Consider the following 13227-nt stretch of genomic DNA (forward strand, 5'->3'; position numbering starts at 1 on the left):
ATATTACTCTACCCGATTGCTATCAGATTTTCCTACATCTTGGTGAATCCAATTTTCTCTAAATTTGGACAAGCTTAAAGGAGCTTAAGGAGTAGATTTGATGAGTGGTGAATTTTTAATCATTTGAAACTCTTTTCTTATGATTATGTTGATTTTAGAAAAAGGCTAATTATTCATTGAATTATGTTGATTTTAGATATTTGTTGCTACCAAATAAAATTATGGATAAAAGTGGAAAAGAATCTGAAAAGAAGTTGAATCTGGAACAAATTGGGTCTCTGATGTTGCACGTGCGAGTAAAAGTTCGCTTAAGCGGACGGTCAAAGGAGGTCAACATGTCGCTTAAGTGACCATGCAGGAATCTCTTTGTGAACTAGCCAAAAAGGGTGGGGTCCACTTAAGTGATGGGATGTCGCTTTTGCTAACTTCCATTCGCTTTTGTGAAACCTGTCTTCTAGGTTAAGAGCTAACTTGGATCAATATTCTCACAAAGGGGCTGAAGAGAAACATCAAGATCGGAAAAAAAAATTAGGAGTTAGCTTATGTTAATATTTTTGGGTTGAGACTTTGAAGACAAACACAATTGAGTTTGAAGATTGTGTGCTTATATAGTAAAATATCTTATTGCTTTCTTCATTTCCTTACTTTAAAAGCTAGAATTGTGGTTGTAATTGTGTATCTGAAATTAAGACTTCTGTGCTAGAATTAGACAAAGCTATTTGGGTATTTGATTTATTGTTATATTACTTTTGTGATTCCTTGATTCCATACTTAATTTCATGAAATGGTTTTAATTTATTTTTCATGCTTTAATCTATGATTTATGAGTGCACGCTCAGATCTAGCTTCCGATCTTTGTGGGTTACTCGATATGTTTTTTCATATATTTTATGTGATCGTAATTTATTTTCTATCACTTTAAAATTTGTTGCAAACAAATTGACATGCCGAATGGGACAAAATATGTCCATCCCTTTTCTTGATGCAAATCAAATCTTTAAATTTGAAGCCACAAAATCGCAAAGGTGGAAGAATATTCAGTACATCCATTCTCGTCTTTTAAGTTTCATGAAGTCTCTACTTTGACAACCCTTGATGTAGGGGACATTTGTAGACTTTGAAAATTTATGGGACTCTACAAGACGTGTTTAATTCTTGTTAGGACTCTACAAGATGTATTTGGTTCCAGTTAGAATTCTTGGAGGCTACGCAACCTAAACCCTATTTCATGTCTATATAAAAGATATTATATTTCTTTGAAAAGAAGATTTCAAAAATTCCACAAATTCACAAAGATAAGATCAAAATATTTCATAACCAAATACTTCAAGAAGAACCACAAATCCATTCATGAAAGATGAAGTCCAAATTATCTTAGTGCAAGAAATACGTCATCCTTGAGTTATGGAGATCAAGTTTAAATCATCCTAGTTCGAGAAATATACCACTAATGACCCTCAAATTATGAGATCAAGTACAAAGCATCCTAGTTCAAGAATACGTCATTAACACCTCTTGAATTATAGAGAAATCTAAAGGAAGAAGGATGAAGGGAGAAACAAAACTTATATTCACAATCTTGATCAATAATATTATGTTTCTTTATATTTTATTTGTAATTGCAATTTATTTTCTATCACTTGTTGCAAACAGGTAGCTTATTCAATAATCCTATAAATTGAATGATCTAAAGCATATCATTAAGTCAATCACATCATCATCATTATGTTGATAGACCTTCCGAAATATTGAGTACCTTAGTCAAAGGTGCAACTATGATATTCTGCAAGAATATATTTCAAAATTCTACAAACGTTATACTTGATAGAATAAAACTTTACCGCATAAGGAGTAAAATCAAAAGAATATATCAAAGATATTGAATAAAATTTAATTAAATAGATATTGACACTAATATATAAGAGTTAATACCTCAGATGGTCACTCAACTATGCACTCTTCTCTCATAAAGTCACTCAACTTTCAATTTTTACTCAAAAGTCACTCAACTATGCATTTCTTTCTCAAAAAGTCACTTAACTTTGAATTTTAACTCAAAAGTCACTCAACTATCCACTCTTTCCTCAGAAAGTCACTCAATCTATTAAATTATTTTTTAATTAAAATTTGTTGATAATAATTATTTATATAACAAACCAAAATTTTAAAAATAAATTAAACCATTTAGTGATCCACCCACCTAACCCGACCCATTTAAAAAATATGATATGACCCATTTTATTTTGTCTTTAATCCTAATTCAAGGTTTAAAGAGGGAATAATTTAGGATTAAAGAGAAAATAAAATAGTTCATATCATATTTTTTAAATGGGTCGGGTTAAGTGGGTGGATCACTAAATGGTTTAATTTATTTTTTAAAATTTTTGATTTGTTATATAAATAAATAATATCAACAAATTGTAATTAAAAAATAATTTAATAGATTGAGTGACTTTTGAGTTAAAATTCAAAGTTGAGTCACTTTCTAAGAAAGAAATGCATAGTTGAGTTGAGTGAAAATTAAAAGTTGAGTGACTTTCTGAGAAAAAAGTGCATAGTTGAGTGACCATCTGAAGTATTAACTCTAATATATAATGATTGACAATCAACTTAACCATCTTCACCTTTCTATTAATTTGTATTTAAAAAATTACTCACATGTCAATCGATTAGCAAAGCATGTGGCGAAGACAATTGATATTTTTTAATCAGAACTAAATAATTTCATGTCTCCAAAGGTCATGAGCAGAGTATAAATTAAATCCATGTTGGCAGCATGATGCAATTCGACCAACCTACGACAAAGACTAAAAAAAGAAAGGAAAAAGAAAGCTGTCGACATTAATTCTCCTAATATTAAAATAGACAACTAACTAACTAATTATATATATATATATATATATATATATATATATATATATATATATATATATATATATATATATATATATATATATATTCATATTCACCTATATACCCATACATTTTTGTTTTACCATATTGGTAGGAGCCCTTAATTTTCCTATACATTTAATAACCAATATCATAAAATACTTAAATAATAATCACATTTTTTTCTATAGTAGTCTTTTAATGAAAAACAAGAAGTCCAACCCACAGTTTTAAGGACCTTCTTGACTTTAACTAAAATATACTATGAATAGATATAGATATCTCCATTCCTGATTAATCTGTGTTACTTAGAGTTGAATTTTGTGTTAATACTTGTAATGTTTTAAGAATAAAATAAAATTAGAAAAAGAGCAGAGAGGAGTAAAATAAAGTTTCTGGCATATAACAAAATCAAGATTAGTGTATAACATGTTTAGGATCAAAGATTACAGACAGTAAATGATCCTCAGCTAAGTAATTGAGACATGTCTTTACTCACAATTTTGAAATATATCCTCATTTGTCCTCTTTTAACTTGTGTTTGAAATAATAGACTATTTTTAGCTTCATCACACACTTAACTAAAGATAAGGTGGTGGAAATGTCGTTTTTTACAGACGATCAACTAAAAATTAAGATAAGATCAAGGCTACCTTATCAAAGGTACAGCTAGCTGGGGAATGAGTGTTGTGGATCGAACATCTAATGACTATTCGTTACCCCCATCAAAACTGCCTTGACCATTTTGTCTTCTCTTGTCTCTCCAATTTTCGCCCCACATTTTAGCCTCTGCAACTGCTCTTTCTCTATCCAAATCCCTGTTTAACATCCTTGCTGTTTCCCTTGGAGAATCTTCCTTCTCAGATCCTCCATCCACGTCCCATTTCCGTCCTGATCCTCCTCCTTCCCCATCTTCATTCCTAAGTATTCTTCCAACTCTATCATCTTTATTTCTCCTATCAACACTGTCTGCACCAAATCTATGAATTTGCCCAGGAACTGTACCAGGATCATATGACTGGTTTGCAAGATAAGAAAGGGCAGTCACAACATCCCCAATTAGCGGACGACCAGCAGCTTGTTCTTGGATACACATGGAGGCCACAGCTAAAGCCTGGTACAGACCTCTCATCGGAAATTGTCCTTGAAGACTTGGATCAGCTAACTTTGCAAATTTCCGACGATCATTAAACAGTGGCCTAGCCTGTATATATATTCAGAATGCAGGATAGTCAATCATTTAATTTCTCAGCTTAACATGTTATATTTCACACAAAAATGTGGTCAGTTGCAGAACAAGGAATTCTGCCAAGGGGATAAAAAAAAACAAGAACGACACACTTGAGATTTGAATCCATCACTTAAATTACTTTCAGTTGAATCCCCTTTCCAATACGTCATCACGAGTAAAATAAATCAACAAATTGCTTAACTAAAGGAAAGAAATAAGTAGATTGATTACCCATGCGACAAGGTTTTGTTCTCCCTGAGGTTTGGTGCTGTCAATAGCCTTACGTCCAGTGATAAGCTCCAAAAACACAACCCCAAAACTATAGACATCAGATTTGACAGTCAATTGTCCAGTCATGGCATACTCAGGGGCACAGTAACCATAAGTTCCCATGACCCTAGTGGACACATGTGACTTGTCTCCAGTAGGACCAAGTTTTGCTAGCCCAAAATCTGAAAGCTTCGGGAAAAAGTTCTCCTTGAGCAATATGTTGGATGACTTGAAGTCCCTATAAATAACTGGAGGGTTCGCCTTATCATGAAGGTGCTCCAAACCTTTTGCTGCACCAGATGCAATCTTCATTCTCGTGTTCCAATCTAGTGGCTCTTTATCAGGAGGGAGATCTGCACACCACTTATTCACATGAGATCACTAAAGAACACAAAGCCAAGAGCCACAAAATTCTGCAGTATATTATTGTTAATAAAAAAACTAATGAGAACAGTAACAAGCAAGATTCAAGTTGAAAACTGGCAATCAAAAGTATGCCTTAGAGAGAAACGGCTAGGTTTATAAAGACAGCTATACAATCATAAAGCCATAAGAGCTCTTTATACCACCATCATATTAAGGACCCATGGGATACAAAGATTATATTCTTCCGTCTCCTAATCCTAAATTATCATCTATACAACACTGGCTCTTCAGATATAATCCCGGGCATATTGCATAATAGAATGAGAAGAGTGGCAGGCAGGTTTCCAGCAATTGAGGGCTGTCACGGAAACAACAAGGAAGCATTAATAATGGAAAGGCAAAGATGACCTCCCCTGAGATTATAAATATAGAATTCATCAAGCGTACTTACTGCTTAACAAGGGTTCAGACTCTTAGGGATGTGCAACATTAAGAACAATGAAGTGTACAAACTAAACGAAAAAATCATAGCTGAGACAAACTAACACCAATCCGACTGATTCTGGATCCGTGAATATTTCCCTCAGATAAATGGTATCATGGCCAGTAGAGTTTGAGATTTGAACTTGGAACCTCAAGCTCAAGGTGAATTTTTGAACTCCTAAAACACTAAGTCAACTTCTACTCTTGTGTTTGGAGGATTCAAAATCAATATATATCTGTACAAAATTTGAAAATTACCTCATATATAGTGTAATTTTTTACCGAGGGAGTTCGATGACCACCCTCGGCCACCTCTAGATCCACCACTGGTCATGGCAATATAAGACATTCTGGTGGGACAAGAAACAATATTATCACTGCAATCAGTTCAGATCTAAGTCCATGTATGAGGAACACTATATTTTATTCGTATGTGCGAGGAACGAGTCATGTGTAACTTTGTGCGAAGAATGAGTCATGTGTAACTTCAGACTGAGATATAAAGATTACATTGGACTATTGATTGCTGCATATAGCGCAATACTATATGTAAATATGTAGGCAGATAATATATAAAAGCAACAAGCACAAAAACAGGCCTAGCCACCCTGATGAAATCAACTGGATGCTTCGTGTTATTTCATGGAAAAGATTCCTCTAATGAGAACTTGGGCACTGCCTGCTTGAACGTTTGCAGAATATGGTCTCTTCAAGGCAAGTTATCCCTGTCATTTGCATTCAAGGGGAACTCTACAAATAGTTGTACTGATTTTTGACTTTTCATACAGGTTTTTTCTTATAACCCTGGTGTCTAGGACAACATGTGCAATATTGTGCACTAATTAACTCCATCTAGTACCTGTTACCTTCCACCAATGCAACTACCACACCAACAAGGGTTATGGTGGAGCTTTAAGTACTCCTTCACCCTTAACCAAGGTCCCGGGTTCAAGCCCCCTTGGATACGGAGTTGTCTTTATTAGGAAGCGCTTTACCCTCCGAGGTGGGACTTCGCAGCGCGAATCCAAATTTAGTCGAACTCCAATGTGGGTACCGAACATCAGGTGAGAAACAAAAAAAAATAAAAACCCAAGTACCACATAACTTTGACTGCCAAAGCTTGGACAAGTTTTTACATATGAACTCTATATTATCCGAAATTTCCTTTGCTTTTACTTATCCTGCTTCGAGGAACATAACATTGTTTTTACTTGTCCTGCTTATACATAGGAGGCATTGAGCTAGCTTTTTTGACGTTGAGTTAGACCTCATTGTCACATCTTACAGAAGCAAAAAAAAAAAAGAGAGTTTGGTTTTAAATTTAAATTAAAAAAAGAAATAAAAAAATTCGTTAAGTAGAACAAATTGTAACATATATAGACTAAAGAGCAATTCTTTAGTGTAAGGATCCAATAAATTTTTTTCGAGGAATTTCGTTAACACAACTCAATTTTGTTCGAAGCAAACACGATAAAAAGATAGGAGAAAGAATTTGGTTTTGAAGTTAAATAAATAAGAAAATTAAAATAAAGATAATAATTTGAGTAGAAAATATGTATAGAGCAATGAAAAATTTAATTCACCTCATCAGTGAATTAGTTGAAATAGATTTTATAGGATTTCTAGAAAACCAATTCCTGTAAATGCCAAGAATTGAAATAAGTGGGATCAGAAAAAGAAAGAGAAACGCCAAATTTGATATTTGATTTAGAACCGGAGAAATTCAGAGTTGGTTGGTTATGGAGGAAAACCATATAGAACAAACCAGTATGTCAAGTCTGATTCTTTTTTTTTTTTTAAGAGGGGCCTAACAATAGTAACTATATAGATTATGAGACTTTCTGACGAAGGGTGCTCAACTAACCACCCTTGGATTCGAGTGCAGGTATTTCATATGGGTGCGCATCTAGAGATTAGATCCTTCATGATCTAAAATTTACGATTAAGGGGTACAAACATGGGTTCGGAGGTTCAGCTGACAAAATTCAAATATCTAAAAATAGATTTATAAAAGTATGTCTAAATTATGAGACATTATGTGGAAAATTTTACAAGTTATTCTGAAGAAAAGATATGATCCAAGATGAAAATCCCGTAAGGAGACAAAAGAAAAAGAACTGACAGAAATTTCTATGTATAAACTATTCCATGTTCTTCAATTTCACCTTTGCTTTTGTTTTTATTTGTCCCAAATTTCTGTATAGATTTTTGTCAAAGTACTCATAAGTCATAATCAACTGACCAGATTGTGTATGGATCCCACAACCGTGTCGTGTCGACATGGGTGCGACACAGAAAACAAAAAGTCCGAACAACTTAGGTCATTGTAGCTCCACCATGGTCTCTCCCTCCCGAAGAATGGCACTTCCTGGATAGTCCAACAGTTTTGTCTTTGACAAATATTTTTCTAAATTTTTTTTGATAAAAATGTATTTCACATTATAAAGTTCACAAACATGTAAAATTCTATCTCAAAAAGAGTTCAAAAGTCACACTGAAAATAGGAATCCCAACTTTAGTTTTGGGACACAAGTAATATACATGGAATATCTTGCTGCGTGTTGTGGGCTATAAGCAACATGCTACATAAACAGAGAAGAAATATAAATCAGACAAGCAGAAGGCCATGCAAAATTGGTTACCATGAAGGTGATCCTCTAGTGATCCCAAAGGCATGAACTCGTAGACAAGAAGTCTCTGGTCCCCGTCAGCACAGTAACCAATCAAATTCACCAAGTTAGGATGATGAAGAAGACTAAGCATAAGAACCTCCACCAAAAATTCTCTATTCCCCTGAAGCCCATTCCTATCCAATTGCTTAACTGCAACAACCTGGGAAGATCAACCAATCATTCATCAAACATATTTAACTGAGGAACAAAAGTTTACAGCAACTACCTGGGGCGTTCAAAAATCTTCACATTTAATAGTTGCAGAATATAAAATAAATTCAAACTTTTGGCAAACCAAACCTTGACAATGATTAGAGGCTGACAAGGTAAACTTTTGGACTTAAGAAGCTTTAAGATGGTACTTCTAACATTTTTGTCCATATAGAGTCAAATGGGATGAATATCTTATTTCCTTGTTATCCGCGCAGAATGTTCAAGTATCACAGCTAATTGTGCATGTTAGAAATGACATGGCATGGCATGGAATAAGCAATCGTCTATCTACGTAAACTACTACACTATTAATCTCTTGTTATTTTTGTCATCCAGCATTTCTTTATAGAAACTATCTTATCAATTGAGAATTAGTTAACGTGAGTTCTATGAAAATGCCTTGCTTGAACATTTAGGCCTGAAATTTACCTCCTTTTGTACTGCTCTTCAAGGGTCTAGAAGATACCTATCAATAATATGTACAACTACACGTGTAGTTTCAAGAAGAATTATTTTATGAATTATGAAAGCTATGAAATTCTATAGCACTGTCTTGCTTCAACCTTGTTACTAATTTATAAATTGCTAAAATACTCTAATTGGCAATGCTCCTCAAAATTTTAGGATTAATGGCAATAATAATGTTGTTTAGCCACAAGGGAAGTTTGAACAATAGCAATCTCTCCTTCAATATTGGTGAAGAAGTTGACATGATTGTAATATAAGGGATACATTTAGAAAAAGTTATCATAGTTTGTAAAGTATGGACATTTACTCGAGCTTGCTTTATTCAGATTTATTAGTTTCTCCTGAAAATATAACCAGAAGCCCACATACTGAAACTTTTGTAGCATTATTGGTATTTATGACTTATGAGTTTCTTTTGTGGTCGTATCTGGCAGTAAACAATACACTGAACTTTACTTCACAAAAATCTTATAAGATCAGATTACACTAGAGTTCTGCTAAGAAACAAGGGACAAGAATTCAAAAGTGTTCTGATAAGAATCCCGTTACTTGAAAGAAAACAACAAAATAATGCAGAATGGTAAATATGAAGATTAAAGACAGGAATTTAAAGATATGCGGAATTCGATAATAAAATCCCCAAATTTTATAATTAAGTGCTAAGAATCCTAACTAATCTTGGTACTTAAAAATTAACGGATCGAAGCTAATTATAATATTAATAGAGTCAATTCAAGAACTTAGATAACAAAGTGATCTAGACCCCTATTTTAATGAGGAAAAATTATTGGAGTGGTACCTTTTAATAAATAATTTCTATTTTGTAATGTTTTTATTTATTACCATTATAGCAATACTATATTAAATCTGCAATATGTATTATAAGTGAATCATGTACAATATATATGTATTATAACTGTTTTTTAAAATATATTATGTTTGTTTGGTAAGAAATTGTCTCATTGTATTATAAGTGTGTTAAAATGTTTGATAAATGTATTATCCATCAACAAAATTTGTATTATATGTGAATAATAAATTGTTCATCGTAATATGTATTAAAATTGTACTATACATGTATTAAAAGTGATTAAGTGAAAAAAATTGTTATTGCTATAATTGATAAATATTTTTTCATTATAATATATATGTGAGTCTCCCTTTTGATGATATTAGAGACTAATTAGTATAAGACTAATTACATTCTTTCTTTGTCAAAAAAAAACTAATTACATTTTTTCTTTGTCAAAGAAAAAGACTAATTACATTCTTTAATTTATTTTAAAGGAAACCAAAGATATCAAGTTAAGAATTAGACTAACCTCTTAAAGAATGTTTATTGCAAGATAAAACCATAGTGATGACACACAAAGGTGTAAAAGATTATTATACAGGAGTTGATGTACCCATACTATTGCAGCAAACGGTAGAGGAAATCAAACCAGTAAAGTAATTGCTTTGTATTCCTACTCTCCCTTCAAATAATATTCTAAATTATCATAACTTGATCTCATAAAATGTGGATATGACATGGTTTGTGCACTATATGTGGTCAACAAGTTATTTTTTGTCATAAAGGATGTTGTCGTGAGGTAAATAGTATTGCCACAAAATTGTGCACTGAGTTTTATAAACTTCGGGGTATGCATCAATAAGATATATACCCATAAAAATGGTTATATTTTCTAGTTTTAACATGAGTAAATTTGTTAATGTTCATGGCCATTACAAGTGTGAATATTTCTAAAGGCTAGTAGGTGAGTCTTCATTGGGTAGTTGATTATTTGTTTTTTTGTCTATATAACTACGATCATTTAGTTTAGTATATAGTTAATTACAAGTCCCTATGGTTTTGATGCTCTGAACTTAACACTTTATTACTCGTACGACTACGTATACTTGCATGTTCGTATAATAAACTATCTAACTATACTCAAGGAAAGATGTGAAATTTGCATCAAAACACACCCTTTTTAGGGCGTGGATTCAGCCCTCTTTGAGCTGCATGTTTGACACTCTTTTGGGCTCCATGTTCCTCTCTCTTTTGGGCTCCATGTGGCTCAATCTTCTTCCTCTTGGACTTGAACTTGGACCATGAAATATGTGTATCACTTAGTCTACTATTTGCCATAATTCCTGGGGCTATTCTTGGTCTCTTCTTCCGCGATAAGCATATTCTCAGGCTCATTCTTGAGCTCTTCTTCCACGATAAACATCTTCTTGATTCCCAAGCTAATCCAAGTCTTTTAATGGACGTTTGTCATCGTGGAGCTATCATTTTTTTTTTGTGATATTACATTTGTGGTAGAAGGGGCAAGAAATCAAGATGAATGCATGAAAATGAAGGTAACACGAGTTTCACTTGGACTATATCTGTGGAATATCTTAAAATTCTGTGTCTCCTCCTTCTCTATGGTATTTGAATGCATTATTTTCCTGCCAAATTAATTAGGCCATAAAGACAAATTGGTGATACCTCACAATTTAGTTCTATAAGAAAATGAGCCATCTAGGATCCCTTAAAACTAAACTGATCCATCTAGGACATGACAACTTAGCAATTCAGAATATCAAGCATAATTTTCACCTCCATCATGGGGAAATCTTGGCTCTGTCCCTGAGCAGATTAAAGGGAGTCCAGAATTCAAACTCCAGCAGATTTGTCATCGGAACATGATGTCTTAAGCTCCTATTTCCTACCAGCTATATAAGCATCATTAATGGCCTGCTTTACCATTTGCTTTTCTGTGTTCAACTTGATGAAAAAACAAAAACAAAGATCATTTTCTGGTTTACTTTTAGCCAGAGCCAGCCCCTCTATGAACATGTGTGCTTTTAGATTCACTCAGTGCACACAAGTGGGGTGATTGAGGTGATTGTTCCACAAAATTTTAGTTTCTTCACACAAGACTAGAAAAGGAAGACCAAGTGGGATGAAAGAAACTAGCAAACTGATCACCAAACAGATACAATTACATTCTATTTCTGAATATCACTATAAAAAAAACTTGGTTCGCTCCGTCTACCTATCTCTCTTCATTTCCAAACCAATTACCTCTTATGTTCTGCCAACATGAGAACTAGCAGAATAAGGAAATCTTAAATAATTAAAGACTGGAGCTCAGCTAATTGTCTCATCTACCTATTTCTTTCAAGTAAAACAACTTCTGATATAAGAAGTGCCTATGCCAGAGTGCGGGCAGGCTTCATACCGCAACCCCGAACCCTACTAGAAGAAGGAAAAGGAATAAGGGGGAAAGGCCGGTAACACGAGGCAAAAAGATAACCTAGGAAAACAAAAAGAAAAAGGAATTTACCTGACCGCTAGGTAGTTGCCCTTTATACACACGACCAAACCCTCCTTCCCCTATAAAAGATTCTGGCCTGAAGTTATTAGTAGCAGCTGCAAGCTCACGGAAAGTAAATGTATGTGCAGCAATCTGAACATCAGGTGCATCCTTTAGCCCCAAAAATTCTCTCTTTGAACCATTACTACTTCTTATTTTAAGTCTGTCTGCTCCTGTAAATAAACAGTAGAGATCCATCCATAAGTAGTAGAAAAAAAATATAATTTATTAGAATCTACGAACCGAAAAGGGAATAATCCATCCAAATTCTATCCCCTAGATTGATCTTAAATCCATTGATACATACCGAACCATAACTCAGTTGATTCCCCTATTCTAATCAAAAAGAGAGAGATCAAAGTAGGTGAGTTTTGAAGCTGATGATATAAAAATGGAATGAGAAAAGAAAAAAAAAGACAAACCTGAAGATAACCTGGATATATTGGAGGGAGGGGGTTGCTTGCGGTCAGAATCATCTCTATCTTTTTGGGGATTCAACTTCTCATCTTCTTTTGAATCAAAACAAGAGAAGCAACCCATTTATTAACAAACTTACAAGATCCAATCAAATCAAATCTTCAGCTCAATCGTTTACTGTGATCAGCAAACAACTAGTGCTTTAGATGAATAGCAGAGGAGATGGAGATGATTTGTTAGTCTAAACTTGTAGCCGGCTTTTCATTACATTTACATTACATTACACTTTGTGCGCGTCTTTTTCTCTCTCTCGCGCACACACACACCACCGATACATACGATTCTACAAGTGTTGCTATATAATATTATATATATATATATCTTCTAAAATTCTCCCTAAAACCATCTTTGACTTAATTCTACTCCATCCTTTCACATTCACCTTTGTAGCTGCTTACCATAAATATATTTCCTCAGTTACTTTTACTCGTTATTTTTTCTTAAAATAGACTTTTATTTTTATATATATAATTAATAAATGAATAGAAATTATGTATTAATTTCTTTTATAACAATCAAACATGTTTCAACTTTATTTGCTATTTTAATTTTCAAATATCGACGACTTCTTCTCTTTCCTCATATTATATTATTATTTATGTTTCATTTTTATTTCCTATTTTTCATAATATAAATTTTTCTTTCTTTTTTTTTAAATGATTACCCTATATAGAATTTTTTATGTAATATAAAAAAAAATTAATATTTTTTATTCAATATAAAATTATATTTTTTTTTATTTACATAAATTGCAAAGGAATATTAGTGATTCAATTGTTCGTGAATACATGCGACAAGAATAATTATG

At 33.1% G+C, this 13227-nt stretch overlaps 1 protein-coding gene across 2 annotated transcripts; it reads right to left on the reverse strand.

The window, feature by feature from the left end:
* Positions 1 to 3274: 3274 nt before the first annotated feature.
* On the reverse strand, positions 3275 to 12799 carry LOC101256183 (serine/threonine-protein kinase PBS1). Of its 2 annotated transcripts, none has more exons than XM_004239257.5 (5): positions 12365 to 12799; positions 11913 to 12115; positions 7885 to 8074; positions 4355 to 4746; positions 3275 to 4096 (listed from the first exon to the last, which is right to left on the reverse strand). In XM_004239257.5, the coding sequence occupies exons 1-5, from the start codon at positions 12480 to 12482 to the stop codon at positions 3602 to 3604; spliced, it is 1398 nt and encodes a 465-aa protein (XP_004239305.2). In that variant the 5' UTR covers positions 12483 to 12799; the 3' UTR covers positions 3275 to 3601. The 2 variants fall into 2 exon arrangements, with proteins under 2 accessions (XP_004239305.2, XP_069154130.1); XM_069298029.1 differs by having other exon boundaries at positions 12250 to 12706.
* Positions 12800 to 13227: the final 428 nt, after the last annotated feature.

This window comes from Solanum lycopersicum, chromosome 5 (assembly GCF_036512215.1).
Source record: "Solanum lycopersicum chromosome 5, SLM_r2.1".
Classification (NCBI taxonomy): Eukaryota; Viridiplantae; Streptophyta; class Magnoliopsida; order Solanales; family Solanaceae; genus Solanum; species Solanum lycopersicum.